Here is a 27574-nt window from a genome sequence, read left to right as displayed (position 1 = left end):
GTGTGTTCTCATCTTTCAAACCTTCGTCACCGAGCAGCAGAAAGCCGAGAAGCGCTTCTCATCTCCAGGAGGGAGCCGCCCGGCCTCTCCCTCCACGGGCAGTGGCCGCCCAGCCTCTCCCTCCACTGGCAGTGGTCGCCCAGCCTCTCCCTCCGCTGCCAGTGGCCGCCCAGCCTCTCCCTCCACTGCCAGTGGCCGCCATCGCTCCCCCTCCCCTGCCCCCCTCAACACCAGCACCAACAAGAGAACCCCTTCTCCAGGCGCTGCCAGGTAAGACACACACACACACACACACACACACACACACACACACACACAGAACAAAAGGAACCCTTTGTTGATGTAAAGTAAGTCCAAATCCAAAGGCATCAAAACATAAGGGCGATGTCTTTTCTGTGACCGCTAAGCCAAGGTCTGGCGTGCACTAACGTGTGAATTGAAAACATTACATACATTTCCTGTCAGGTAGACTTCAGTGGCAGTCATCATCACATGTTGCAGTATTGTGGCTGACCCTCAGGAGAGGCTCTCATCACTGGGTGTCCTCTGCAGTGTTCTTATGTAAGACCAGCTCTTTTGTAAAGCCAAGACATGGCAGCGTATCACATTCCAGTACGGCTGAACACATTGAGAAGGCAAGGTTTCAATGGCCTCATTCAGTGACCTCACCTGTGTGTGACCGATTGAGTGTGTGTGTGTGTGTGCGTGTCGTGTTTTTATTGTCTGCGGTTTCTGATTCCCCTTGCCCCCCCTCTCTCTGCAGGCAGAGTCCACGTCACCGCCCCCCGTCCCCCTCAGGGCTGAAGCAGCGCCCCCCCTCCCCCCAGCCGCAGACCGCCTCCAAGCCCCCGCCCATCCAGAGGCCGGCCCTCACCCCCACCGGGCCGCCTACCCTCCGCAAGAGGGACTCCAAACCCAAAGACATGTCCCCCCTGCAGCCGCTCATGCCCATGTCTCCAGACCCCAACGCCCAGGCCAGTCCGGCAGCCGCCGCCACCACCACCACCACCAAGCCCAACGCCCAGGCCAGTCCGGCCGCTGCCGCCACCACCACCACCACCACCACCACCAAGCCCAACGCCCAGGCCAGTCCGGCCGCTTCCTCCACCACCAGCACCACCTCCAAGCCCAAAGAGGGTGAGTGCCTCTGGATCCTCCGCATCTGCCCTGTTTGTGTACCTTGTGACGGTCGTGGTGCGACCGCACATGAACTGCACACTTCTGCCCCATGTTTGCGACCACTAGCGCACCCAACAGACATGGTTTGCACACACACGCACACACAAACACTCATACCACTGATTACAATTGGATCCTACCCCAGTGAAACTGCTAATTGCCCAGACTGGCAGGGGGGACACCCAAAATGGTCTGGGCCACACCACTTGGATAAGGTGGTTTTTAACAAACTTTTGAGACATAATTTATTTATGACATAGTATTTCTTTGATTGATGATTGTGACAAAATACTATGTTTGTGTCTCAGGGTCTGTTTTGTCATTGTTGTATTGTTTTGTTTTCGTGTCAACCCCGGTGTGTAGAAATGGTGCTGGCCGCCAGGTATATAGGTTCATTGTTCTGTCTAGTTCAGGTAGTCTAGTCTTGTCAGGTATGTGTTTTGCTGTAGACCATGTTTACTGCTGATTTGTGACCTCTACCCCATTTAGAGGCTGAGCAGGTGATATTCCTGGAGACTGTTGCTTTTTGTCCTCTGCCTATTGAGAGGCTTAGCAGTTCTCCAGAATATTGGATATGGAATAAACCTTTATATTTGAACCCTCGCTCTGTCTCTGAGCTTTTCGGGCCAAACCCAACCCACACATGTTGACGGCAACCGAGGCTCGGTCCGTCACATACCTCCACCCAGGCCTTCCCTTCACAGAGTACTGCTCCTAAAGCAGGCTGCTGCCGTTGAATAAGCACACAGATTAGCCGCTCAAAGCAGCGCGACAGAAACACGCTGCACCCCTCCGTCATCTGTGTGCATAACTGCTCACACCTGCAGTGGTAAGAGCTTGAGCGTTGATGCATAGCGGTTGGTAAAAATCATTTTTGAATGTCCTAGAAAATATGAAGATATGCTCCAAAAAGATGTTGATATACCATGAAGTAGGTCTATAAAAAATGAAAAGCAATTTCTTGAATGCACTATTTCTGAGGCCCATTTACATTTTAGTGCTGGAAGGGTGAATCTGAAGCCAAAGCCTTTGCTGTTGGTGTGTTTTAGGATAGAAGAGACAGTGCTGCCGTTAGCTCTCACATGGCCCTAGCTATTATAGAAGGCAGAGGGTACAGACTGACTGCTGCCTCAGTCTGTTTGGAGAGGTTGAGGTAAGGCGATCGTCCCTTGGGGCAGATTATTGACCCGAAACTCTGCCCTGTTGTGTTGCAGAGCATTCGACTCACCCTCAAGGTCGTTATACAGGCCGCCTGGCTATAATGAGGAGGGTGCCACACTGGGTCACCTTTTAATCTGTTCGTAATGTTTAAGGTGACGGAGGAGGGTTTTCATCCCTGGAGCTCGGAGGTGACTGTGTTTTGAGTTCTGGCATTAATGTGAAGGTGCGACGACGCCCCCTGGTGGATAGAGTAGGGTGCAGCATTCCAGGACAGACGCTGTAATCTGTGAATTAGCCTAGCTGGAAGTGGAGCTCCTTTGATTGGCGGGGTCTTGTTGCACATTTGCCAGATGCTCTTGGGACGTAGACGTACAGTAGCAGTTGGTTGTGTGTGAAATCTTATAGCTGTGAGAGAAACGTGTCAGGTGAGCTCATCCTTGCTGTGGGATGTGAAACAGTCTGTGTGCTAGAGCTGACAGTCTGCTGCAGTCTCTAAAACATTTGGAATGTGCTCAAGTACAATTAGGGTGAGTTATCCAGGCATCAATCTAATTTTGACTAAATTATCACTCCTTGTGTTTATTTTTTAACACGATCAATTTTTTTCTCTCTCTTGGAATACAGCCATGGTCAATTAGTTTCTAATCAGTTTCCCAACAATGACAGTCTATTGCAAGTGCCAGGCACTCGCCAGTACCGCCCAGCCACATCTGGCGGCTACATTCTTAGTAAATTACAGCCGTATGTAGCACACAGTGCATCACCAGGGAAATGTACATCAGACAAAAAGGGAGAAGAAAGTAGAAGTGGCCATAACTGTGTTATATTATTATGTTTACCTTCTTTATTCCGACAGGGAGGGTTGAACAGACCGTATCCAACAATTTGCCACTTTTTCAAGCATGTTTTTATAAGCAGCTAGTACTGGTATCATATTCATCTTAATGTACATGGTAAATGGTCATGTGGAGGAAAGATAAACACACCTGTTGTCCCAGCTAGACACCTAGGCTACGCACAGTGCAGATATGTGACCAAAATAGCTTTCACAGCATGACATCGGCAACTGTATCGCCAGAAGACATGCGCTAACATGCTAGCAAGCCTTTTTATCAGTGCCAACTGTGCTGTTGGTGTTTGTGAGGGGTTTGCATGCCTTTTCAGCGGTTGGATTGCTAGTTTTTGACCAAACTCCTCGCTGCTGTTTTAACCGTTTTTTTTTCTCTCTTTCTTTCTCCCTTTGCTCTCATCCCTCCAGACGCCAGCTCCAAAGCCGCGGCTGGAACCACGTCTGCCTCCGAGGCCGCCAAGATCCTGGCCGAGAACCGCCGTCTGGCCCGAGAGCAGAAGGAGAGAGAGGAGCAGCTGCGCGTGCAGAGAGAGGAGGAAGAGAGGTGAGGGGAGGGGAGGGGAGCGCAGGGGAGGGGAGGAAGAGAGGGGAGCGAAGAGGGGAGCGCAGGGGATGGGAGGAGAGGGGAGCGGAAGGGAGGAGAGGAAGAGGAGGAGGAAGAGAGGGGAGGGGAGGTGAGGGGAGGAAGTGATGAGGGGAGAATCCCCAGATGGGCTTTCATGAGCTTGGCTGGCTGGTGCAGTGCGGAGGAGTGGAGTTCCTCAGCCAAAGCAATGAATCTCTCCATCCCCCTGGAGCACTCCGCTCTCTCCATCCCCCTGGTGCACTCAGAAACGTCTAGAGGAGGCCAGGGAGCTGCCGCTGATATAAGCAGCTGAAAGACATCTTGCTGAACTCAACTGGCATGTGTGATTGTGGATGCCACAAATAACATAAAAGGGCGAAACAATGTTGCCGAACCTGTTTGCAAATTTTTTTTGCACATTTGTTCTGTCTGCTTGGTCAGTGCATACATTATGTCATTGGTAACTTACTACTACACCAGTCATAGAATACATTGAGGTAGACATGTTTTATTTTTTTTAAAGATTTGTTTTTGGGCTTTTTATGCCTTTTAATTGATAGATTAGTGAAGAGTGGGACAGGAAATGAGAGGGAGAAGAGGTGAGGAGAAATGACATCGGGCCAGATTCAAACCCGTGTCCTCCATGTTTTAGTTCCTGTTTGTTTTTCCATCACGTGTGACTGTTGTGCACTCTTGTCACTCCCGCAGGTTGAGGAAGGAGGAGGAGGTGCGCTTGGCCGAGGAGGCGAGAGTGAGGCGCCAGGAGGAGGAGAAGACACTGGCGGAGGAGAGGAAGAAACAGGAGGAGGAAGACGCAGAGAAGGCCGAGGAGGATCGAGAGAAGCAGAAGCTGGAGGAGGAGCAGAGGCAGGTTGAGCTGCAGAAGGAGGTGAGGCGCCCACACGGTCCTCCCCGACGTCAGACACGTTCATCACAGCTTAACACAGTCATTGATTACATAGAGTGGAGGCTTGGGTGGGTTTGTGGATCAGTGGGTTGGGTTCTCTTAGGGTTGGGTTAAGTTTGTGTTTGTGTGTGTGTGTGTGCGCGTGTGTGCGCGCGTGTGTGCGCGCGCGTGTGTGTGTGTGTGTGTGTGTGTGCGCCCGTGTGTGTGTGTGTGTGTGTGTGTGTGTGTGTGTGTGTGCGCGCGCGTGTGTGTGTGTGTGTGTGTGTGTGTGTGTGTGTGTGTGTGTGTGTGTGTGTGTGTGTGTGTGTCTAGCAGCCGTTAACTTAAATATGTGAAGAGCGCTCTAGCGTGGGTTGAAGTTTTGAGTCAGTGTCAGAGTCATGTCCCCCACGGCATCCATGCATCATGAAGTGGTTAGATATTTGTTAGATATGTGTGTGATTGACTTACTATCCTGTCGCCATGGCAGCGTGAGGAGGCTGAGGCACGCGCCGCGGAAGAAGCGGAGAAACAGCGCCTGGAGCGAGAACGCATCGTCCAGAAGAATCAACAGGAGCGCATGGAGAGGAAGAAGGTCAGAAAGCAAACAAACAAACAAACAAACACACAAACATACACACACAGAAAGAGAGACAGGGCTGATGAGGATAATATGGGACCACATCTAGTAACCATATCAGCTGTCTGCACACACTGGCCTGCTCTTCTATGTCTTGTCTTATTCTACACATGTTGGACCAAATCACTGATTGGGGAATCCTGTGCATATACTGACTGTGGTCATTCCAGGGCAGGTTATGATGTCAAATCAATGATTACGTGTCTGTGTCTTTGGACTGCTATTTGCAGAGAATTGAGGAGATTATGAAGAGAACCAGAAAAACAGACCAAAATGACTTCAAGGTAAGTTCATTTACAAAATGGCTAGTGCTCTTCACCAATGCCTCACATCGCTGTATTTTGTGAGTTCATCTTTGGTTTTGTTTTACTGTCACTGCTGTTTATGCAGCTGTACGTTGTAGAAAGAACCAGGGCGGTAATTCAGGAGTCTCATATTTGAACACAGCTTCTTATGTCTATATTTGAACAGTGTCTTAGAGCAGGATGCTGTATCTTATGGCAACAGTGTCTTAGAGCAGAATGCTGTATCTTATGGCAAAGGTGTCTTAGAGCAGAATGCTGTATCTTATGCCAAAGGTGTCTTAGAGCAGAATGCTGTATCTTATGGCAAAGGTGTCTTAGAGCAGGATGCTGTATCTTACGGCAAAGGTGTCTTAGAGCAGGATGCTGTATCTTATGGCAAAGGTGTTTGTAAGTGCTTGACTGTCCTGATCTGAGACCGTGGTTATTGAACTAGCTTTTGGATGGCCAAAGGTATGGAGTGCTTTGGGTGCTTAAAGGAGCAGAGCAGTGCTCTTTATATTACCATCTTCTGACCAGCTATTGGCAAACTAGCTTTGATAAACCGATCAAGTGGGATCCAGCATCACAGAGAAATCCTCACACCTATTTCTCTAAAGCAAAATTTTGCATATTTTGCATTTAGTTCTTGGTCCAGGTTTTTAAATGTCACTTTACTGTACTAGTTTGAAGATGCTGTACCTATTCCTTTAGGATCTTTACAATCTTTTAGGATGTTGGAAAGTAGCTTGCAAGTGATGATCGTCCGTGTTTCAAATGGAGTATCAGGATCACATTAACAGAAGCCTGCACCAAAGTGCTGCAGGCAGTCTAGGGATCCCATTTCAAATAGTGGGACTTCCTGCTTTGGGTGTGGAGCCCCACTTGGGATTAAGGGTCCCAATCGTTACAGTCTTGATATTCAGTCTTTGTGTGTGCTTTGAGCAGAGAGATGACGAACAGGAGATGAATGGAGATGACAATGACGACCAAGCTAACTGTGAACCCAAGGGTAAGCCACTTCCTTGATTACAGCGCGCTATGTGCCATCATACCAAACAGTTTTTGTTGTTGTTGTGGTTTGTTTGTTGGTTGTTTTATGTTTTTAAGATGTAAGGTTCACTGTGTTAATAGATCCTCTGTTCTTTTCTCATAGAGGAGAGTCCTGACGAACCAGAAGACACGGACATGGAGTCCAATCTATTGGAAACCCAGGAGGAGGAGGAGGAGGAAGAGGAGGAGGAGGAGGCTCTTCCTTCAGCGGAGCCCATGCCTCAGAGGGAGGAGCCCCTGGGCTGTGTGAACGGGCAGGCTGAGGTGGACAAGGAGAACAGCAACGGCTCCTGCATGGAGCAGCCCCCTGCTGACAGGTCAGTAGTCCACTCTGACCCCGTGTCAGTAGTCACTCCCAGCACGTCTGACCCCTGACCCGTGTCAGTAGTCCACTCCCAGCACGTCTGACCCTGTGACCCTGTGTCAGTAGTCCACTCCCAGCACGTCTGACCCTGTGACCCTGTGTCAGTAGTCCACTCCCAGCACGTCTGACCCTGTGACCCTGTGTCAGTAGTCCACTCCCAGCACGTCTGACCCTGTGACCCTGTGTCAGTAGTCCACTCCCAGCACGTCTGACCCTGTGACCCTGTGTCAGTAGTCCACTCCCAGCACGTCTGACCCCGTGACCCTGTGTCAGTAGTCCACTCCCAGCACGTCTGACCCCGTGTCAGTAGTCACGTCTGACCCTGTGTCAGGTAACAGCACAGGGGAGCCAAGGGATTCTCCGGCCGCACACTCGTCATGGTTCTCACGGATGCTCTAATACCTTCACTCTGTATAGGGCACCTCGTGTCAGCAAACAGGGAGTATTAACCAATTAGAACACTCCCAAAGAGATGGTCCTTCCTTCCGAGGGGTAGGGGTCTGTGTTTACTCCCTGTGGCCACAGATAGTCCCGTCTAATCTTGCACTAATGGGCCTGGGGGGCTCAGACCAGCAGTGCAGGGCTAATCCCGTTGAGCAGGCTTAGAGCTCGGGCCGCCTGACATCCTGAGCCCTGCAGGGGGACAACAGGAAAGACCTGCTTTCCGTGGCAGCCATTCTCCTCTGACCTACAGTCGGGGCAGGATAAACCGCCTGCGCAAACCAGAGGGGGGGCAAAGGACAATTATTGTTCTTAACGCCGCTGCACGTGACATTAGCATCTTATCCAGCCTAACCAATATAGGAGTCTGCCCCAGGTCATTCAGTGTGACCCCTAACCCCAAACCTGACCCCTGACCCTTCCACCTCCCTCCCCAGTTGTCCTCCGTCCAAGAGCCGGCTGGTGGAGGGCTCCGAGTTCGTGAACGAGGACGCCAAAGTGGGCCTGGCGCCCGGGGTCAACGGGAAGTCCGGGCCCTGGAGCTTCGAGGAGCTCATCGACCTCAACGTCCACGGCAAGGGCCGGCCGCTGATGGAGGCCGAGGCCTGCAACCAGGGCCTGATCGCGTGTGAGACGGGGGTCCCCGAGGGCCCGCGTGTGGCCTTCGAGGAGAAGACGCCCGTCAGCTCCCTCCACCCCAGCCAGCCTATAGAGGCCCTATCTGGTAAGGGCTCAAACCACAGAATAGCAGCTCGCTCAGTGTATGTAATGAAGAAGATCGTCACCTCAAAGGCACAATCAGTACTCTCAGATATGGCTTTAGTATGTTCTCAGGACTACCTATCCAGGAAGTAAATACTGTTTGCTAGAGAACATAAGGAGTGGTGCAGCAGTGGTGCATCCAGGTCTAAATGAGATCAAGCTTCTGGGTTGTTCTTGGATAAAACATGCATTGCAAATTCTAGTTACCAGTCCTGTGCTGCTTGCAATTACTGACCATTTTTTCCCTCCTCTTTCTCCTGCCATTTCTCCCCTCCTCTTTCAGAGATGTGAGGAACGGATCCTTGTCATATATTCATATAAATATATATATACATATTTGTTTATTTTTTTGCACTCTGTGAGTTGTTGTCCAGTTGAGCTTGAGAGCAGAGACCCCCCCCCCCCCCCGGTCTCCCACCAACCCGACGCAGAGCAGTGGGACACGGCCCTCAACTCTTCACAAAACAGATGACATTAAAAAAAAAGCTTCAGGGAATACATAAATATTCTTCAGTGTGCTCATCTGCTCCAGCTGTCGGCCTCCATAGATTTTAGTCCTGTGAGTTTGTTTTGTTGTTTTTTTTATTATTATTATTGTTGGTATTGCTATTATTAATGAAATTGTCATTGTGTTTTTGTTATTATTTGTCATTTTTGTAATTGAAGAGGCTGCAATGTCGTAATTTATTGCTCTTCGAGTCTTTGGATTTTATGACCACCACTTCGTTGTTTGTTGTTTTGAGGTTTTTGTTTTTGTTTGTGTGTTTTTCCTCCCAAGAAAATTCCAGAAGCACACACTGATGTGGATGTGTGTTAGCGTGAGTGATGAGGGTAGACACAGCTGCGGATCTCTCATGACCAAAGAGAAGCAGCCCTGGGCATTCCATAAGGGCTAACTGCTTCTGGTGGGGAGCTGTGGTGGTCAGATTGGGCCTCCTTGCTCAGAGCTTTACCTACACGAACGCTGCTCCTCCGGTCTCTCTCACACACACACACACACACACACACACACACACACACACAGACACTCACACTCTCTCTCACACACACTCTCACACACACACACTCACACACACTCACACACACTCACACACACTCACACACACTCTCAAACACACACTTACACTCTCTCAAACCCAAGCCCATGACAGGAGCTGAAGAATGCAACCCACATTGGAACCTCTCCTGGAATCTGAGAAAGCTCCCAGCTGCCATCATGGTGGGCCTGGGGCCTCTTGTTGTGAAACCATCTCTGCTTCCCCTCCCTCCACCCTGCTCACGCTCTGACCACCACACGGCATCTCCCCCTGCCCACCGCCTCTTCCTCCAGACCCTCACCCTCAGCCGCGGCCTGTTTTTTCCCGTAGTCATTACCGGCGTCACCCCGCCACGCCTGCGGCTGCCGAGAAACCTCTGTTTTGATTTTTAAGGAGGGTGGGGGCATTGGTGCGTCGGTCAGCACATTTCTTCAGAAAGCTTGGCTCTGACAGAGGGGTACTTTCTGGGGTTCAGCTTCAACCTACATCCATCTAATTGACATGTTGTTGCCCTTGTCCTACGCCCTCCTTTTAAATGTAAACTGAAGGACGGAGCCGTTAACAACTAAATTAACGTTTCGTGACTTGTCATGCTTAACGAAGTTCATATATTCTGCCAGTTCATTTGAGAGAGGATGGATGGTGTTTAGTTCTCGGTTCTTGATGTTCTTCGCCGGTTCTTGACATGTACATAAATGTGATGAATAGATACTCATATCAGTTGCTTTAACTTAACAGCACCCCGAAGCTAAGGCTGGTGGGTGTATGAATCCATAGTCCTCTGTATGAAATATGTATAGTAGTCACATAACATTTCTACATTTAACTCAGAGGATTCACTGTAGGCCCGTATGTTGTTGATTGCACATGCAGACAAGGTGTGTGTGTGTGTGTGTGTGTGTGTGTGTGTGTGTGTGTGTGTGTGTGTGTGTGTGTGTGTGTGTGTGTGTGTGTGTGTGTGTGTGTGTGTGTGTGTGTGTGTGTGTGTGTGTGTGTGTGTGTGTGTGTGTGTGTGTGTGTGTGTGTCTATGGTTTCCCCCCTCAGGGTTTGCCGTAAGGAGGAATGCACCAGCCCCACGACTTGAATTGCTTGTTTTGAATTGAGTTTAGTTTTACAAGAAGTTCCTGGTCCAGAGTTTGGCCTCTTGTCCTGTCAGGTGTTCCAAAACATGTCTTGGCTCCTCCCTCCATCAATGCTCTTGCACACATGCTTCTTTACCGACGACTGTCTTCAGTTTTTAAGATCTCTAATTTGGTTGTTTTATAAATATATAAAAATATATATATTTGAAATATATATTTCTACATATTTAAGTGTTATGTATATAATCAGTATTAGGCCGGTAAGCCGTGTCTCTGTGTGACAGTGGGGAGGGGTAATTCAGGGTAGAGTAGTGTGGAGATGTTGTTCATTAGTCTGTTACTGTAGGCGTTACCTTAGTGAGGACCGCAGCAGACGTCTGCCCTGTCTCCAGGGAGACGGCGCTGTTACAACACTCTAAAGCTTTACATATTACACAAAGGTCTCCTGATCTCCTAAGATGACCAGGAGGGAGCCTGCTACTGTTTGGTTTGGCAGAGACTCTGTGTGAGTGACTTGGAATGGCCTCTGTGTCTGAGGGGGAATGAGGATGTGGACAGAAGGTGTTGTTAAGTTTACAGTTTGTGCTGGTTTGTTAAGTAAGGTCTGGGTTAGATGCCCAGCTAAATGTTACATACTCACAGGAGTGGTCTAAAGGTCTGTCCAGAAAATGAATGTGTGGGTAGCAAAGTCGAATTGAAAACGGTTGCGGTAGTATACGGGTGATGGTGGCCACGGTGGATTGTCACAGCTTCACAGGTCTGTCAGTCATCCCATAGAGGGCAGGAAGTAGCCCAGATCCATCAGGTGTTCTTTGACCTTTGACCCATCTTGGCCTCCATGTTTAGTTTGGTTGTCAGGAGAAGTGAATAGCTTGAACCCTGCGCTTCGACTGATGGGTGCATGAAGATGTTCTTGGATCTTTAATAGCCTGAGCAGAATGTTGGTTTGCATCTGTTCTATTTTAAACTATCCCTAACTATAAATATATAAGGCTCAACAGATCAGCACATCGGGATCCTGGAGCTTATGTTGTGTGTTATTAATGAATACTAAGAATTTCAGCTATTTAAAACAGGATGTGTTGGTGACCGCTGCTGGTCGTAATGGCTTACTCTTCTTGCAACATGTGACCGCATAGATCGCTTCAGATCTGCTAGATTCCTTTCATGTGCATTTTAATATAATGACTTGTTTGACGAGGCCTAGTTGTTTTGGCACTGTGGGTTAATTTCAGGTTTTCCAGTGGCCTGAGGCTGTCGGTGTTGAGGAGAACGGTGTTCTGTCTTTTCAACTTGAGGTGCGAGGTGAGACTGGGGTGTTTGCCTGAGGAAGATGAAGGTGGCTGCGTTGGCTAATTGTCACCCCCCTCTCTTGGCCTTTGAACGGAGTCCCTCTAGAACCCTTAAGGAGAGAATGCATTAGTCACCCTAAGTGCCCTGTCATGCTGTGGGCTCCTTAGTCCGCCAATAAAGTCTGTACTTTATGTGTGTGCGTGGGTGTGTGTGTGTAGGCATGCTTGAACTTAACATGTGATCGGCACTATTGATGTCAGACATGGCCTCTCCATGATCGTGGCTGATGATGACATTGTTGACAGAACCCTGTACTCCCTCTATGCTATGAACTTGAATTTAAAGCTAACTGTTCCCCATCTCCTAGTTGTTCCAGCAGTAGGATAGAACAGTGCCTTAGATTAAAGAGTAGGACCGATTTTTATTTTCATATGATTACTAAAGTAAGAGGTCACGTGTGCTTACCTCGGCCATGACAATCATTCTACCTAACTTGGGCCACGAGGAGGATTCACTTCTAAAGAGCTGTTCAGGTCTGAATACGGCCCAGTCCATAAAATTATATTTGTAAATATATCTAAAATGTACTGGATAAAACTGTTAAAATAAAGTTTTGCAAGATAAAAAAAGGAAGTGTTTGTGTTGACCATTTGTGCATGTGCGAAAATGAACATTCACAAATGTTACTGAAAGAAATAAGAGGTCATGAAAGCTTTAGGTGGATTTTAATGTTCAAACAAGATCGATTTTCACTCCCCAAGCATTTCTCATGTTCTGTGACTAAGGTGAATTGGTATTGATCTGATCTAAGCCACACGTCAACTTCACCGTATCCCATACAAGAGAAACTTATCCACTCCAAGTATTAATACATGTTTGGTGTACAGAAGCAAATACATGATTCTAGCAGCTCTTATTTGACTGCATCTTCCAGTAAGGCTCTTTTCTCAAATACGACAAAAGTGAGTTTCAGAAATAAAGCTAAACTATCTAAAAGCACTTAGTTGTGTTGAATGGTGCAGGTCTTAAAGCACATTATTCTGTCCTCCAGTCTAAAAGCGCTTAGTTGTGTTGAATGGTGCAGGTCTTAAAGCACATTATTCTGTCATTCAGTTGAAGAAACATGGACATTTTAATGGCGATGGAGATTTTTCTGATGCTTTACTAGTTTAAAGTTTAAAACGGATACATTTATTATGAAGATAACACTAAAGTAAATCTCCCATTTATTTAAACCTGCAATAGTACATGTTATTTGTTGCTAGTTATTACATTGTATAGCCCGTTTAGCACTGCAGCTGAAACATAAAGATGCGTTAGATTACCAGTTCCCCAACACCTCTTATGGCATCACTGCCCATATGGCTGGACCCTCCGTATCCCACTGCCACCTCACAGCTTCTTGGCACAGTCGGGGCAGTAGACGTCCTCGCCATTGATCACAAAGCGCTTATTGGCCAGAGACAGGGAGCACTTCTTGCAGTTGAAGCAGTACTCATGCCAGGAGTGCCCCTCGTAGTTCACCACGTTGGTGCCCCTGCCAAATCCTGAAGGGGAGGGAGACCAGAGGCACTTTCTTCAGGTGGTCAGGATTACCAAAGATTGACAAAAACAATTGTAATTGGCAAGCCATGCTGCTAGTGAGATTAGGCTTTAGACAGGCCTTAGTCCCTTGTGCGGTTCTCCATCAGGCATTGCAAAACACATAAAAAAAAAAATAGGGGCAACAATGAAAACCCAAGCAAAGAGACGGTACCTGTTATTGGGTTCTGGCAGCCATTGCACTTCTTGGCCACAGAGGTCTTGTAGCAGTCCACACAGTAGACCGCATCCTCGTGGGAGGTGAAGGAGGTTCCAGCCAGAGCCTTCTTGCAGGTGCGGCACACGAAGCAGTCCGAGTGCCAGGGCTGGTTCTGGTAGCTGATGCCACCAGTGGTGATGGCCTGGGGGGAATCGGGGTGAGAAGGAGTGATTGGTGCATGACAGCAATGTCTTTAGCCAACGGAGGGACAGTTAAGCCATAGGTATGGTAGTTTCAAGGTCAGGTGTGTGTGTGTGTTTGTGCTATTTTTGTATCGAAGTTACCTCCTTGCAGCCAAAGCAGTGCTTGGCAAACTTCTTCTCATGGCAAGGGGCACAGTAGATGTCGTCCCCCTTGGTCAGGAAGCTTTTCGAACCGATTGGCTGCTTGCAATCGAAGCAAGTGAAGCACTCCTCATGCCACACTTTGTTCTTGTACTCCACGTTCTGAGTGCCTTAAGGAGACAACCAACAGCCAGGAAGATTAGTGTGATCTGGTGTCTATGAAAGAAGGCCAGCGCCTTTGTTTCCTATCCTGCTGTAGCTTATGCAAGTATGGTAGAGTGTATGATGAAAATGGGTTTAAAGTTACACTAAAGACTGATCAGCCAGAGGACCAGCCAGTCCTTTGTGTTGAATGAATAAGATGTACAGACCTGGCATAACGACCTTGTAGCAGGCCTGGCACCGGGCACCGTCTTCACGGGAGTTGCACTTGCCGCACATGATCTTGCCATCATCCCTGGCACAGAAGGGCTCGTTTGCTAAGGGCTTGTAGCACTTGGCACAGCGGAAGCAGTCCTCATGCCAATGACGGTTCTTATGGTTCAATTCCTAAGGGTCGTTGGAGAGAGGAGAACAGCGTTGAAAGACCCAAGGTAGATGACTGGGGTCAACATAAAGGAGCTGCAGGTCATGACTGAGGTGACCTCTCACCTTGGCATCTGCACCAATGGGGCGGCGGCATTCAGCACAGGTGTTGGCACAGAGCTTGTCGAAGCAGCGCACACAGACGTGCTTGCTTTCCTTGGTGACGTACTTCTTCCCCTGCAGGTTGTCACGGCAGTAGAAACAGTCCATGCGGTCAGTCATTGTGGCAGTGGAGCTGATATAGTGACGCGGTCCTGCAGAAATAGGCAGACACAGAGACAGTTCAACATGAAGAAATTATTGTTTCAACTGCGGAGCGCCACAGGACAGATCAGTTTGATGGATGTGGAATGTGCACACCAATCAGTAAAGAGTGTTTTGCATCTGGCAAATGGACTGAGCTACTAAATGAGATTATTCAAATTCTAGGACATGGTTTTAAAGAATATGAAGTTGTGAAGGGAGGCAGTCTTGCCATCCAACAAGATGTTCCCACAAAATCCACAAGGGGGCACTATAGCTTCACGTTTTCATTTTGGTAGGACTTTGCTAATCTACCTAAATGTATGGAGCAAGTAGCCTCAGATAAAAAAAAGTTTAAGCTCTTTGTGTTATTCCTGCCTAAACAGTAATCAAACCCCAACACTGGGAAGCTCTCATAGATGATAATACCTACATTGAAAGAGTTCTAGGGGGCTGTAATGCTAATACAGACCTCCTAAAAATCTTCCCCACTAGGGCTAAATCTGGAGCAGCCTATCTGTGACTCACAGTGCTGCTCTTTGAAGAGCTCCCCTGTGGCCGTGCAGATTGCCCACTCTTTATCCCTCCACGGCAGCAGCCCTGCTCACGGTACGGTAATCAAAACACAGCCTAGCAACGGCATGCCAAACAACTTATGGAAGTGTACGAGGACTGAGGAGGCGTCTGTTCAGATGCTGGCCATCGCTATGAAGTCATGTCACGGCTAGCCAGCGCTGATGCATTTCGCTGCTTCTGTGTTACGCATATTTAGAAAGACGGAGACAAATCCTCCATGTCATTGTTTTTTTTTTTTTTTAATTATTCCCCCCTCTCTCCTCCCTGATGGCCACCTATCATTAGCCGTGATGTAAACAGAGATCTCCCTGGGGCTGCCCGCTGTTCCACTCTTTAACATTCCGCAGCTTCCAGCTAAATAGCCAGTCAAGAGCCAATGAGAGAGCTGGGCCAGGAAACCAGGGAAGGTGCTCCCTGGAAGAAAAAAAAAGGGCAGCCCGTCACGGCCAAGGTCACATAGCCAGTGTCAGTCAGAGAAATTAGTTTGGGTTTGGGCTATCAGATGGATATCTTCTCATGAAATAGTGCCCGGTTAAAGAGCAAAGCTGAACATTCTGGGCCACTTTCCTAGACAGGGATTAGGTCTGACGCTGAATCATATCTGCCTGCAAATCTAGAGTGTCCATTCAATGTGGAGATTCAGGAAACCTGGCTCAGGAAATTCAGTTCTAGATGACTCTCTTGACTTCAAGGCCCCGCTGGTGCCCAACTATGGAGGCCCTGTTTCTTACGTCATTCCGGTCCTGGGCATTAGACTCATGCCAACATCAGCAGACTTCTGACTCACTCCACTAGGTAGGACGTTTGTTTTATTGCTCACTGACCTTCACAACACACCAGAATGCTGCACGTCTCTCCTAATCCATTGCGTCCAGCGAGACTCAAATAAATGTGGAGTCACAGTGGAATGACATTTATCTCTTGTTGCCATGGGGATGTTTGTTTCAACAACTGGCGGCTATTTTGGTCCTTCATGGAAAGCACGCTTATTGGGCGGCTGCCCCCCATGGCGTGACCTCAGGCCGCTGCTGTATGCGTTTGGGCTCACAGTAGCGTCTTACGCAGGCGATGAAAGGGTGCCGCATAGCGCTGTGCTTCACAACAGAGCTCTGATGAGCTACAGGGATCCACACCACTGCTCTTTCAATATGAGGCGAGAGATCTCTGGCAGATTACAGCTACGTCCAACTAGTATGAGTCAGAAGTATGAGTCTGGATGTTTTAATACGTAAGTTCTATTCCTGATAGGGCTGTCTTCTGACGAAGATAAAATAGTGAAGGATGCCTAGTTAGTCATAAAGTAATAGATAAATGCCTGGTTGTATATCACTACATGCCACCCAAGCTGACGGTGTGGAATATCAAAATACTAGGAAGATAGTTCTTGTTGACATGTTAAGAGAACCATCACACTCAACCTTGCCAATTGGCTATCACACTTTTCCTGTATCAACCCTAACTTTAGACAACTGACAGTTGTTCCTGCACAGACTCATTGTCCACAGCCATAAGAACCCCTCCCTCTGACCTGACCACTTTGGCTCCCCTACTGAAGCTGTGGAGGTAGGCTCCATCCATCAGCTGCTCCTCACTAATACCACTGGCATGTGCCTGCACTCTGGACACACCAGAGGTCTGGAGCGTACCATTCTTTGTCCCCAGGGGGGAGGTCCAGGCATTTCGAAAAGGTCAGAGAGGGATTGAACACAGCTGTGAGGTGACAAGATGCCAGGACAGAGTGGCAATCATTATGACAGGCATAATCCCACCCTAGACAGGCAGAAGTGACATTCGAGGAGAGAATCATGGTGGGTTTCACAAAAAGGAAAGAGGGACCTAAAAGGACTGAAAGAGTGTAATATAGACAATACCAGCAAGAGGACATTAGTTTGAGCAGCCTTGTGGATGGTTTTTCTTCCATCTTTGTCAAACGTTTGTTAACATCAAGGCAAATTTGTCTTTAAACAGACAATATAACATCGCACCCATACCATGGATGATACTAGCTACAACAAGAGAAAAGAAGCACAGCAAAATGGCTACTTGATCTCGGCAAACCTACACACGTTAACTCATAGCCCTCATAGACCTCATAGACCCTTCCAACATGCAGAGCTGCATCTTTACCTGAGTGCCTGTAGAACGTCATGATTAAGTCCAGGAAAGACGGCCGTAGCAGGAGGTGATGGAGAAAGACAAGATGGAATCCACAGGGTTACGTTCCCTCCGCAATGCCACAAACCCCAATATATACCCCTCAATCCCATGGCCTGCCCCTATCGCCCCCAGCAGGCTGACCAAGAACTGCTCATGCCATTTTAGGGTATGCCCCTACAGAACTGGGGGGCAGGGTGGGGGAACAAGAGAGATGAGTGGATGGAGTGGGATGGAATTCCACTGGTGTGACATCAGAGGTGAGGAAAGAGAAAATGGAAAAGGCTGGAATGAAGATGGAGATCAAGAGGGGATCAACTTCCTCTGACATTTGTGTGTACGAGGGTGAGAGGCATCTCCACCATTAGACCACACCACACCAGAGAGATACGGAGAGACTGAATCACTGTGACCGCTAAACATCATGTAGTCATAACACTGTCCGTCCAGTTTATAAATCCTCCCATAGACTAACCATCACAAATGTTTGTTCAGCATTGGTTACACTTCCAGGAAATCAATGGTTCCTCTTTGACACTGTTTACGTCAGTATTCTTTGAAGTGGCCATAGATGTACTACAGTGCTCCATAGATAAGCGTAAATCAGCGATATTAGCCAGCCACACAGTCTAGATTTGAGGATTGCTCAGTGGCTGTAGCTTGCAGATACCAGAGACAAGAGTGAGTTTATCTGCCTATTATCCTGAAATGACTGTTACACAGCACATTTTGTGGAGTTTAATATCGATCCCTCAAGGGACCTTACATTTACATTTAGTCATTTAGCAGACGCTTTTGTCCAAAGCAACGTACAAGGGAGAGAATAGTCAGGCTACGAGCATTAGAACCCTGGTGTAACAATAAATTCTTCTTTAGATAGGAAATAAGAAAAAAGAAATAGAAAAGAAAAAGAAGTGCAGGAATGTAACCGCTGTAAGTGCAAGTTAAGCACTAGTCCAAGTGCCAGTTTAGGAAGACCTTGTTGTCTGGCTCAATATTCCTGTCCTACACACAACTTTTCCTTCCTAAATCAGCCACAGGGGACTGCAGCAAACTACGGCCGCTCAGCTCAGAGTGAGCCATCTTGTGGCACTCTCTACACTCTCTAGGAACATAACATCTCAGCTCAGAGTGAGCCATCTTGTGGCACTCTCTACAATCTCTAGGAACATCTCAGCTCAGAGTGAGCCATCTTGTGGCACTCTCTACACTCTCTAGGAACATAACATCTCAGCTCAGAGTGAGCCATCTTGTGGCACTCTCTAGGAACATCTCAGCTCAGAGTGAGCCATCTTGTGGCACTCTCTACACTCTCTAGGAACATCTCAGCTCAGAGTGAGCCATCTTGTGGCACTCTCTACACTCTCTAGGAACATAACATCTCAGCTCAGAGTGAGCCATCTTGTGGCACTCTCTACACTCTCTAGGAACATAACATCTCAGTTCAGAGTGAGCCATCTTGTGGCACTCTCTACACTCTCTAGGAACATCTCAGCTCAGTGTGAGCCATCCTGTGGCACTCTCTACACTCTCTAGGAATATCTCAGTTCCTTGGCCTGAGGGGCTCCTGAACTTCTCCAGCTGGGGAGGGGCGGTCTGCTGGGGGTCTCCAAGACGTGTGTGTGTGTGTGTGTGTGTGTGTGTGTGTGTGTGTGTGTGTGTGTGTGTGTGCGGTCTGCTGGGGGTCTCCAGGACGTGTGTGTGTGTGTGTGTGTGTGTGTGTGTGTGTGCGGTCTGCTGGGGGTCTCCAGGACGTGTGTGTGTGTGTGTGTGTGTGTGGGCGGTCTGCTGGGGGTCTCCAGGACGTGTGTGTGTGTGTGTGTGTGTGTGTGTGTGTGTGTGTGGGCGGTCTGCTGGGGGTCTCCAGGACGTGTGTGTGTGTGTGTGTGTGTGTGTGTGTGTGTGTGTGTGTGTGTGTGTGTGTGTGTGGGCGGTCTGCTGGAGGTCTCCAGGACTTCTTTTGCGTTTCATATATCAGCTTCCCTGTGGCAGTGTTCGTTAGAGATCCGTTCTCCTAAAAAAAACAAATGACCTGCTTCCCCTCCCTTGACCCTGCCTTGACCCTGCCTGTGTGTAGTGTTAACAGAAGGGCCTGACATAATGTGTTAATAAAGAACTTGACTGCCCCTAAGAGAGATATTATGTTCATGTTTTAATGCTCTGAAATGCTTTAATTTATTTTATTTTCACTGTTTTAAGAATGTGGTTAGAATTTGTCTTGAATGAACCATTATAAGTCCTTCAAAACAAAACAAAAAACATCGGTAAGTGATTAGAAACTGAATACCACAAGTACTCAAACTATTTTTAACCATCATTCAACAATTTTTCTATTGCGCTGGGCTGTTTGAATTTCCGTTCTTGCTCAGATTTATTTTGGTCTCTCATTTCTCATTAAAAACACCAGGTTTGTGAGGTTGGTTTTCTGGTGGTGATGTCTGTCTCAAACTATGCCTGGAGTGATTCATGCCAAGGTTCTGGATTTTGCACACAAATCGGTTTGAGATTAAGGCGGAGAGAGAGAAAGAATAAAAAAGCCATCACCTCATTTCTCAATGCTGAACACCCCTTACCGAGCTGGTCTTGACCCTGGGTGAAAACACTTCCATAAAGGGAGTGAGACACAAAGCTGTCTGTGTTTGTGAAACTGCGCTTCTGGGATGGAAGTGATTGTGCAACGCCAGCCCACGGCACACAGCATCTAAACTATGACCTCCCCACAACACCAGCACCTCCAGGAAATGGTCTCGGGAAGCAAATGTTCCATTCCGTCTCTCCAAATGTAGTCCACCATTTGTTTTTCATATAAGCGTAGAGAGAAACGGGATTAGTATAGTAAATAAGGCTGGCCTTACAACTCTTGGTGTAATTACTGACACAAGTAAACAGGACTCAGTGCCTGTTGTTTGTCTGGACTAATGAGTTTTCCATGCAACAGTCTCCATTTTATGAAGCTCACAGCCCACGGAACAATGCTGCATGTCTGTTTATGCAAGGCATGTGGTCATAATGGCTACTTTTTCTTCGCTTCATTACAAAAGGCTAAACATCTGTCAGTGGTATAATCTGTTACTCAATTATGCTAATCCCTCTGTGAGGTTGAAATGAGCAGACAGGCGCCATGGCCACCCTGTCCTGTCTGCTGTAGTGTACCTCTACTAGAGCAGGAGTCCTGTCGCTGCACACGCCACACTTGTGTTTCTCCGGTCACTCTCTCCCTCATCACACCCCAGCCTGTGTCAGACCTATGCATTCTCCAGAAAGCCTTTCATAAACTCTGGCATGCCTGTATCCCCCCCCCACACACACACACACACACACACTCACACGAACACACACACACACACACACACACACACACACACTCTCACTATATGTCTTTTGCTGCTCTCTTCAGTCAGCAGATGCGTGGATGACGTAAGCAGCCTGGGGACTCTGCCTCTCAGTGCCTAGAGCAGTCTACTAATAACTGATGAACTCCGTGTCTGTGATGTTACTGCTGGGACCTGTCATAATGCAAGGAAACAAGCACACAACTTGAAGCACACAAGTACTCTCTTTAACTATCTAGGCTGTAGACCAAAAGCAGCTTGAAAGCTTATAGCTTTAAAACACAGGTTCCAAAAAACAGTCAGTGATGAAACCTACAACTGTCACAGTTTGTCAAAACACTGTAACTAACTACGAGCCAAAACAGTGTAACTGTGGATGTGGTTTTGTAAACAATTATCGGACAGATTCATCTCCGTTGTGTTCTGCTAGACCGGCTAGCCTGATGGGACAATACAGGCGGAATGCAGGGCCTGCTAGCCCACCTGCTGGCCCTCAGGGCTTGGCTGTGGAGGCCTGAAATAGCCATGCTTACTCATCCTGGCATCATCTGCACAAACAGCCCCCCTCGTCCGTCTCTTATCTGGCCTTTCCAGCACGGCAGACAGAGAGAGAGAGAGAGAGAGAGAGAGAAACAGAGAAACAGAGAGAGAAAGAGAGAGAGAGAGAGAAACAGATAAACAGAGAGAGAGAGAGAGAGAGAGAAACAGATAAACAGAGAGAGAAAGAGAGAGAGAGAGAGAGAAACAGATAAACAGAGAGAGAAAGAGAGAGAGAGAGAGAAACAGATAAACAGAGAGAGAGAGAGAGAGAGAGAGAGAGAGAGAAACAGATAAAACAGAGAGAGAGAGAGAGAGAGAGCGAGAGAGAGAAACAGAGAGAAACAGAGAGAGAGAGAGAGAGAGAGAGAGTGAGAGAGAGAGAGAAACAGAGAGAGAGAAACAGAGAGAGAGAGAGAGAGAGACAGGCTGATGAGGAGCAGAGCAGGCTATAAGTCTCACATGGCCAATCACACACACAGAGAGGGGTAACATCTGGGCTACAGTTGCAGGATTATGGAAATGATAGACGTCCACTGGAGCAAGAGTTTACTCCAAATGTGGTCTCAAATGTGTTTCTCCCCGAGACCCACTGGAGCTGAGATATCTGCCCTTTCAAATGATCCTCTGAAATGGAACAGCTATTTCCAGCTGGGCTTACTTATCAAAGATTTGGAATGACTCGGGGAGAATCAAACCCAATAAAAGGAGAAAAACAGTCCAGTGTTCACGGTTCAGTGAGGGGCTACGACTGTTTTCCCACGTCTCCCTGTGGCCTGGTGTTGGAGCGCAGTGGAGCGGAGTGGAGTGGAGCGGAGCGAGGCGGCGGTGTGTTCTCCCACTGCTGGGTGTGGTCGGGCCTCCTCACGCACAATGAGCTGGATGAAAGACTACATTAAAGGGGCAGAGGTGTGGTCGGGCCTCCTCACGCACAATGAGCTGGATGAAAGACTACATTAAAGGGGCAGAGGTGTGGTCGGGCCTCCTCACGCACAATGGGCTGGATGAAAGACTACATTAAAGGGGCAGAGGTGTGGTCGGGCCTCCTCACGCACAATGAGCTGGATGAAAGACTACATTAAAGGGGCAGAGGTGCTGGGTGTGGTCGGGCCTCCTCACGCACAATGGGCTGGATGAAAGACTACATTAAAGGGGCAGAGGAGCCCGTGGAGGGAGGAGGGGGAGGGTTATGACATCATGTGAACCACTGTGCCAAAATCAAACACATTTGTTGCACGTTTTTGCAGACAGTCTTTGGTACTACCAACAGGGGATAAACAGTGACTACTAGATTGCGATTTTATAACTGACCCATGACCAGTTTTTTAATGTGTTTCTGCAGTTTGGGGGGTTTGCTGCAGGCTTGCTAGAGCTTTGAGGGCGTGATGCATGGAGAGTGAATGAGTGAATAGAGTGTGGAGGATTCCTAGCTGAATCTGGAGAGGGGCAGCATCCCCTCTACTGCCTTTAACCTGCGACGGGACCAGATGATCCCCCTACTGCCTTTAACCTTCGACGGGACCAGATGCGCAGGGCAAAGGTGATCATGATCTCTGCACAGAGGAATGCAAAAGGCTGGAGGAGTTTAAACAGGCATGACAGGAAGCCTGATGTACCTTTCCCAAGCCACACAGGAACAGATCTCTTCTTAATTGCTAAAACGTACAGACTTATACATCTCAGCCATCATCACATGTGCTCTCTGCAGCTGCTGTTTACAGTCATCCTGTGGTTCATGGGGCCAGCATGTAGGGAGAAAAACGAAGCTGTGGTTTCAGTCGTAGGGTGACATCATAGCATAAACAACATCCAAATAAATGTGGTTCAAATGTGTCACAAGCTCTTGGAGTCCTTGAGTACGAGTCTCAAAGGCCGGGGATGATGAGAATAAGCTTCAGCTGGGCTGGGAAGAGTGGCAAACACAAGAAAACAAACCCATTGGTCTGTCCATGCGGGTGACATTTAAAAAGTTCAGTTAAGATGGTTCAGTGTTCAGATGGTTATATCATTCACCGTTTGATAAACCCATCTTATCTTTCAGGGGCGCTATTAAAGCAGGAGTGACTCAACAAGTAGCTCACGGTCTCCCATATAACCTTTTAACATAGCAACACCTCTGACGACGGAGCCGACAGTCTGCCATCGTCCTATATGACCGACATCTTCAGACACTTACTGACAGTCTGCCATCGTCCTATATGACCGACATCTTTACACACTTACTGACAGTCTGCCATCGTCCTATATGACCGACATCTTCAGACACTTACTGAGTCTGCCATCGTCCTATATGACCGACATCTTCAGACACTTACTGACAGTCTGCCATCGTCCTATATGACCGACATCTTCAGACACTTACTGACAGTCTGCCATCGTCCTATATGACCGACATCTTCAGACACTTACTGACAGTCTGCCATCGTCCTATATGACCGACATCTTCAGACACTTACTGACAGTCTGCCATCGTCCTATATGACCGACATCTTCAGACACTTATTGACAGCAGGGGCCTATGGGACAGTTCCTCACTGACATGTAGGTGAGACGAGACCCCATTCATCTCTACATCACTAAGCTTCCCCCTCGCTCTCAAAGAGCTGAACTGTTCACAGCTGGGAAGTCAACGCCTTTGGTACGTGACCAACAGATACACAAACATACTGTCCTCCCTCTCTCCCTCTTTCGTTCTCTCTCTCTCTCTCTCTCTCTGCCTCTGTTGAAGGGCAGCTAAAGGTCTTACCAGTGGTCTCACCAAAAAGGGATTATGTGCCTCCCCCCACTTACTGCCCTTCATCACAATGACATGGACAGACGAACAGACACGCACGCACACACACACACACACACACACACACACACACACACACACACACACAAAGATAGCTACCTCAGATTTAGGCCAGGATCCACAACAACCTGCATGAGTCAGAGTTCTGTGAAATTCCGTCATTGGAGCAGCGCCCTCCATTTATCAGACAACAGAACACCCCTGTCACTAAATTAGATTTATGAAATTGAAATTGCAGACAAACGTCGCCATGGAGAAAGCCAATAATGACAGGCAGGACATCTTTACAGGCAAGTCCTCAGTCTCTCCTAATTCCATTGCAATGACCCATCAGAGTTACGTAAGAGTGGTTACTCTCGCTTTTAGAGGGAGAGTTTGGATTTTATCATCACAAGACTTTCTGGGGTGGCTCGGGGCAGCAAATAAACAAATATAAACTGAGCAAAGTGACCTGGGCTGGGTGACTAAGAGGCTGAGGTTTGTGTGTGTGAGAGAGAGAGAGAGAGAGAGAGAGAGAGAGAGAGAGAGAGAGGGTGTGTTAAGCTCTACTCTGCCTCCAGTGTTGAGAATGCTGAAGTCCACCACTAGCTCTACATTACCTAATTAGGAACTGCAAGAGTATGGTGTTTGACTACAATGTTGTCCAGCATGCTCTACAGCCCCCTCTAGTGGAAAACTAGGGAACCAAGTGATGGGAAGTCAGCTGTTGAGAAAGGGATGTATCTGAACAGGAATCATGTTCTGAATTCCCTGCCCTGGAGTTTAAGATGCTTCATCAAGCAGCATTTCATTTCCCATGCAATGCCCTTTCTGAGTCTGTAAAGACATGACAGCTAGCAGACACAGCCAGTTACATTTCTTTCTCTCTGTGGCCAAGCCAACAAGCTGTGTCTGTGTCAAACCTCACACTGACTTCTGGATGAACAGTTATCACCACACTGGCTAGCCGTGTATGCCAGTTTAAGCACTGAAATAAGAGACTGCAGACACACGTTGCTGGACAGACTGTGCAGGTCATAGAGAGGGGAATGAACATTAAGAGTTGATCAATGGGAGCTGAACCCAACCCACACATCATTAATACTCTTGCCAAGAGGGATGATGTCACCGCAACGGGGAGCTCCTGCAGTTTACCCTGTAGATTTACAGGTGTGTGTGTGAGCGTTGCTAAGGAAAGGTGACATCATGCGTTTGGCTGAATACACAATGGGAGGCTATTGAACTTAATATGTTTTTAAATGTTTGGGGCCCAACCTCAAATGACCCCAAAGTCAGCTAAACACTGTCTGAGTTAAGCATGTTTACGTAAAATAGCATAGTATTGCCTTGACTATTAAAAAGATGAATGCAGATAAATGTTGACAAACTTTACACACAAAAAATCACAGAAAAATTGAGAAATGATAAAGACTAACCTGAACAATAATGTTGGATATGCAATTTAAATTTGGGTGTTGTCATGTAACATTCCCATTATTATATGTCTACGTATTTTCTACACACTTCACAAAGAATACACAAGTTATTTTTAAGTTCTGCACTTGAAAGAAATTAGACAGGAAGGAGATAATAAACATCCACATTTTTCTGATAAGGTCACTTATGTTAAGTTATGTTAAAGTTGAATCCATGTTTAAACATTGTAGTCAGTATTCACATAAAACAGGTGGCTCTAAACTTGTCAGTAGTAGGCTAAATAGAGGTCAGTAATAGAAGCCATTTTATGACAGTCAAACATGTTTTAATTCGTAGGTTGTTCTCTATTGTTTGCTGATGGAGAAGATACCGTTGTCATTAACAGTTTTCTTTTGTAATGTTTTTCCAACCGTTTGTAATTTTAGAAAACCCATTAGGCTTAACTTAAAACAATTTTGACATGACACAGAGCAATAATATATGTTTAGACAAACAACGAATTGTGGATTCTGATATTTAGAATGATAACTTTTAAAATAAGAATATTGAGATGACATTGTCGTGCGCCCTAATATACCACGTCAAAGCGCTGCTGGTTAAGGAACTTACCGGTGGGAAACTGTGTTGATGGTACGTGCCTCCGTTCTTCCTGCACTGGTGTTGCGCCGGTTTTGGCCGTTGAAAGATAATCTGTGCGATGTCTGCACTTTAAAAGTCTGCTCGAGAGAGGGAGAGGGAGGAAAACTCCAGGATATGATCCAACCCCGCTACGTTCATATCAACAATGACTTCAACCAGGAATTTACTAGCTGGAGCTGCATGTACTTAGGGTATGTGACCAATTTTAAAGCTCTTTTTCATTAGGAAACAAGTTACTTTCCAGGGGTCACTTAAACCATATTCTCCGTTCATTAATTTTAACATAATTATTTACCTAACATACTCAACTACACTGAACGTTTCATAAACATTAACAACAAATTAACTTGTTCTCAATATCAAAGGTATAATATGTAGGTTTAATAATAGTAGACTAGACTTTATTAAAAGTGAGGTCATATGTCCTTTCACCAAAGCTGTTGGAGCACAGGACCCTGGTATGGAAGAATTGTGGAGATCTAATAATATGATCTGTCCAGAGGGTTGGGACGCCAGTCTTCAGCGATAAACCCCCTCAAGGACACAGTGAAGGGTTTGTTGTTTAACTTCCCTTTAAGTAAAACAGGTGAGGCTGCATCTTCCTGGGTCAGACAGAGATTCTTATGCCGAAACTGACATCACTTTTGTACGTCATCTAAGTACCAATAGATAACAGACATTAGTCATTATAGTCAATAGTCATTATAAACTAACAAATGTCACCATCACTTCATGGTGCCCATAGAGGATTAAACATCTCAATGATTAATGCTCTATGACCAGAGGACAAGTACACCCACTCATAGGCATTCACCTACAAGATCAAATCAACTGCTATGAGTTTGATTTCAAATCACATCTAAAAATATAAAATCACAGTATTATTTCAACATCATATCAACTCATGCAATACGTTAAATAACACTGTTTAATAACACCGGAATCATCTCTGTTTGCATGGGAAGACCTAAAGGGTCTATATAGTATATATATATATATATATATTGCAAGGGAAGACCTATATAGTGTACATATAAGTCATGTGCCAACTCAGTTATTTAGTAAATTCAACTAAAACAGCAATTACTTAAGTTGTTCACTAACCTGTTGTCAGATGCTTTGGAGCATAAGTGCCAGTGATACGTGAATTCATAAGTGATTTCAGTTAAGAGGGCTTGGACATATTCTTTTGACCTACAATTCACATTAATGGAGAAGTGTGCTTTTAAAACAGAGCTCAGTTCAGGCTTCCCAATCCTCAAGTGTTCTTTGTACAGTGCCACCATGCTTTAAACCAATGGCTTGCTTTTAATTTCTCACCCACATCCCCCAAATGGTGATGTCATGTAGCTGACATGGTTAGAAATAAAAGCCCATTTCTCCATGACTGAGTACGAGTCCGTAGAGTTTTATGGGTGTCTGGGTTTCTAGCATCAGGCAGGAAATATGCGCGGGGAATACGGCTCCCCTCTTTATTGCTGTACCGGGGGGGGGGGGGGAGTTTGAGGGGGTCAGTCAGTCCTGCAACGGCACACTGATGAATTCACTCTCTCGCACTCACCAAGGGAGACAAGGAACAGATCCCAAACACTCTTCCCATCATTTACACAAGTCCTTC

The 27574-nt window shown here is 47.1% G+C and overlaps 2 protein-coding genes across 3 annotated transcripts in view; one reads left to right on the top strand and one right to left on the bottom strand.

The window, feature by feature from the left end:
• map7d3 (MAP7 domain containing 3) overlaps positions 1–8657 on the top strand; it is a 33023-nt gene extending 24366 nt beyond the window's left edge. The window contains exons 10-19 of the mRNA XM_031557926.2: positions 38–270; positions 764–1137; positions 3599–3734; positions 4464–4644; positions 5132–5236; positions 5512–5565; positions 6511–6574; positions 6719–6932; positions 7858–8144; positions 8466–8657. Of these exons, the coding sequence (XP_031413786.1) occupies positions 38–270; positions 764–1137; positions 3599–3734; positions 4464–4644; positions 5132–5236; positions 5512–5565; positions 6511–6574; positions 6719–6932; positions 7858–8144; positions 8466–8473 (1656 nt within the window). The 3' untranslated portion in view covers positions 8474–8657. The remainder of the gene's footprint in view (positions 1–37; positions 271–763; positions 1138–3598; positions 3735–4463; positions 4645–5131; positions 5237–5511; positions 5566–6510; positions 6575–6718; positions 6933–7857; positions 8145–8465) is intronic.
• Positions 8658–12303: 3646 nt separating this feature from the next.
• Positions 12304–26123, bottom strand: fhl1a (four and a half LIM domains 1a). 2 transcript variants are annotated; one of them, XM_031557925.2, is made up of 6 exons: positions 25927–26123; positions 14332–14519; positions 14052–14229; positions 13681–13850; positions 13352–13538; positions 12304–13142 (listed from the first exon to the last, which is right to left on the bottom strand). In XM_031557925.2, exons 2-6 carry the CDS (start codon positions 14485–14487, stop codon positions 12988–12990), a joined length of 846 nt encoding a protein of 281 aa, XP_031413785.1. In that variant the 5' UTR covers positions 14488–14519; positions 25927–26123; the 3' UTR covers positions 12304–12987. The 2 variants fall into 2 exon arrangements, with proteins under 2 accessions (XP_031413785.1, XP_012696630.1); XM_012841176.3 differs by lacking the exon at positions 25927–26123 and adding an exon at positions 15909–16562.
• Positions 26124–27574: the final 1451 nt, after the last annotated feature.

This window comes from Clupea harengus, chromosome 20, assembly GCF_900700415.2.
Source record: "Clupea harengus chromosome 20, Ch_v2.0.2, whole genome shotgun sequence".
Taxonomy (NCBI): domain Eukaryota; kingdom Metazoa; phylum Chordata; class Actinopteri; order Clupeiformes; family Clupeidae; genus Clupea; species Clupea harengus.
This window is presented reverse-complemented; position numbering and strand designations above follow the sequence as displayed.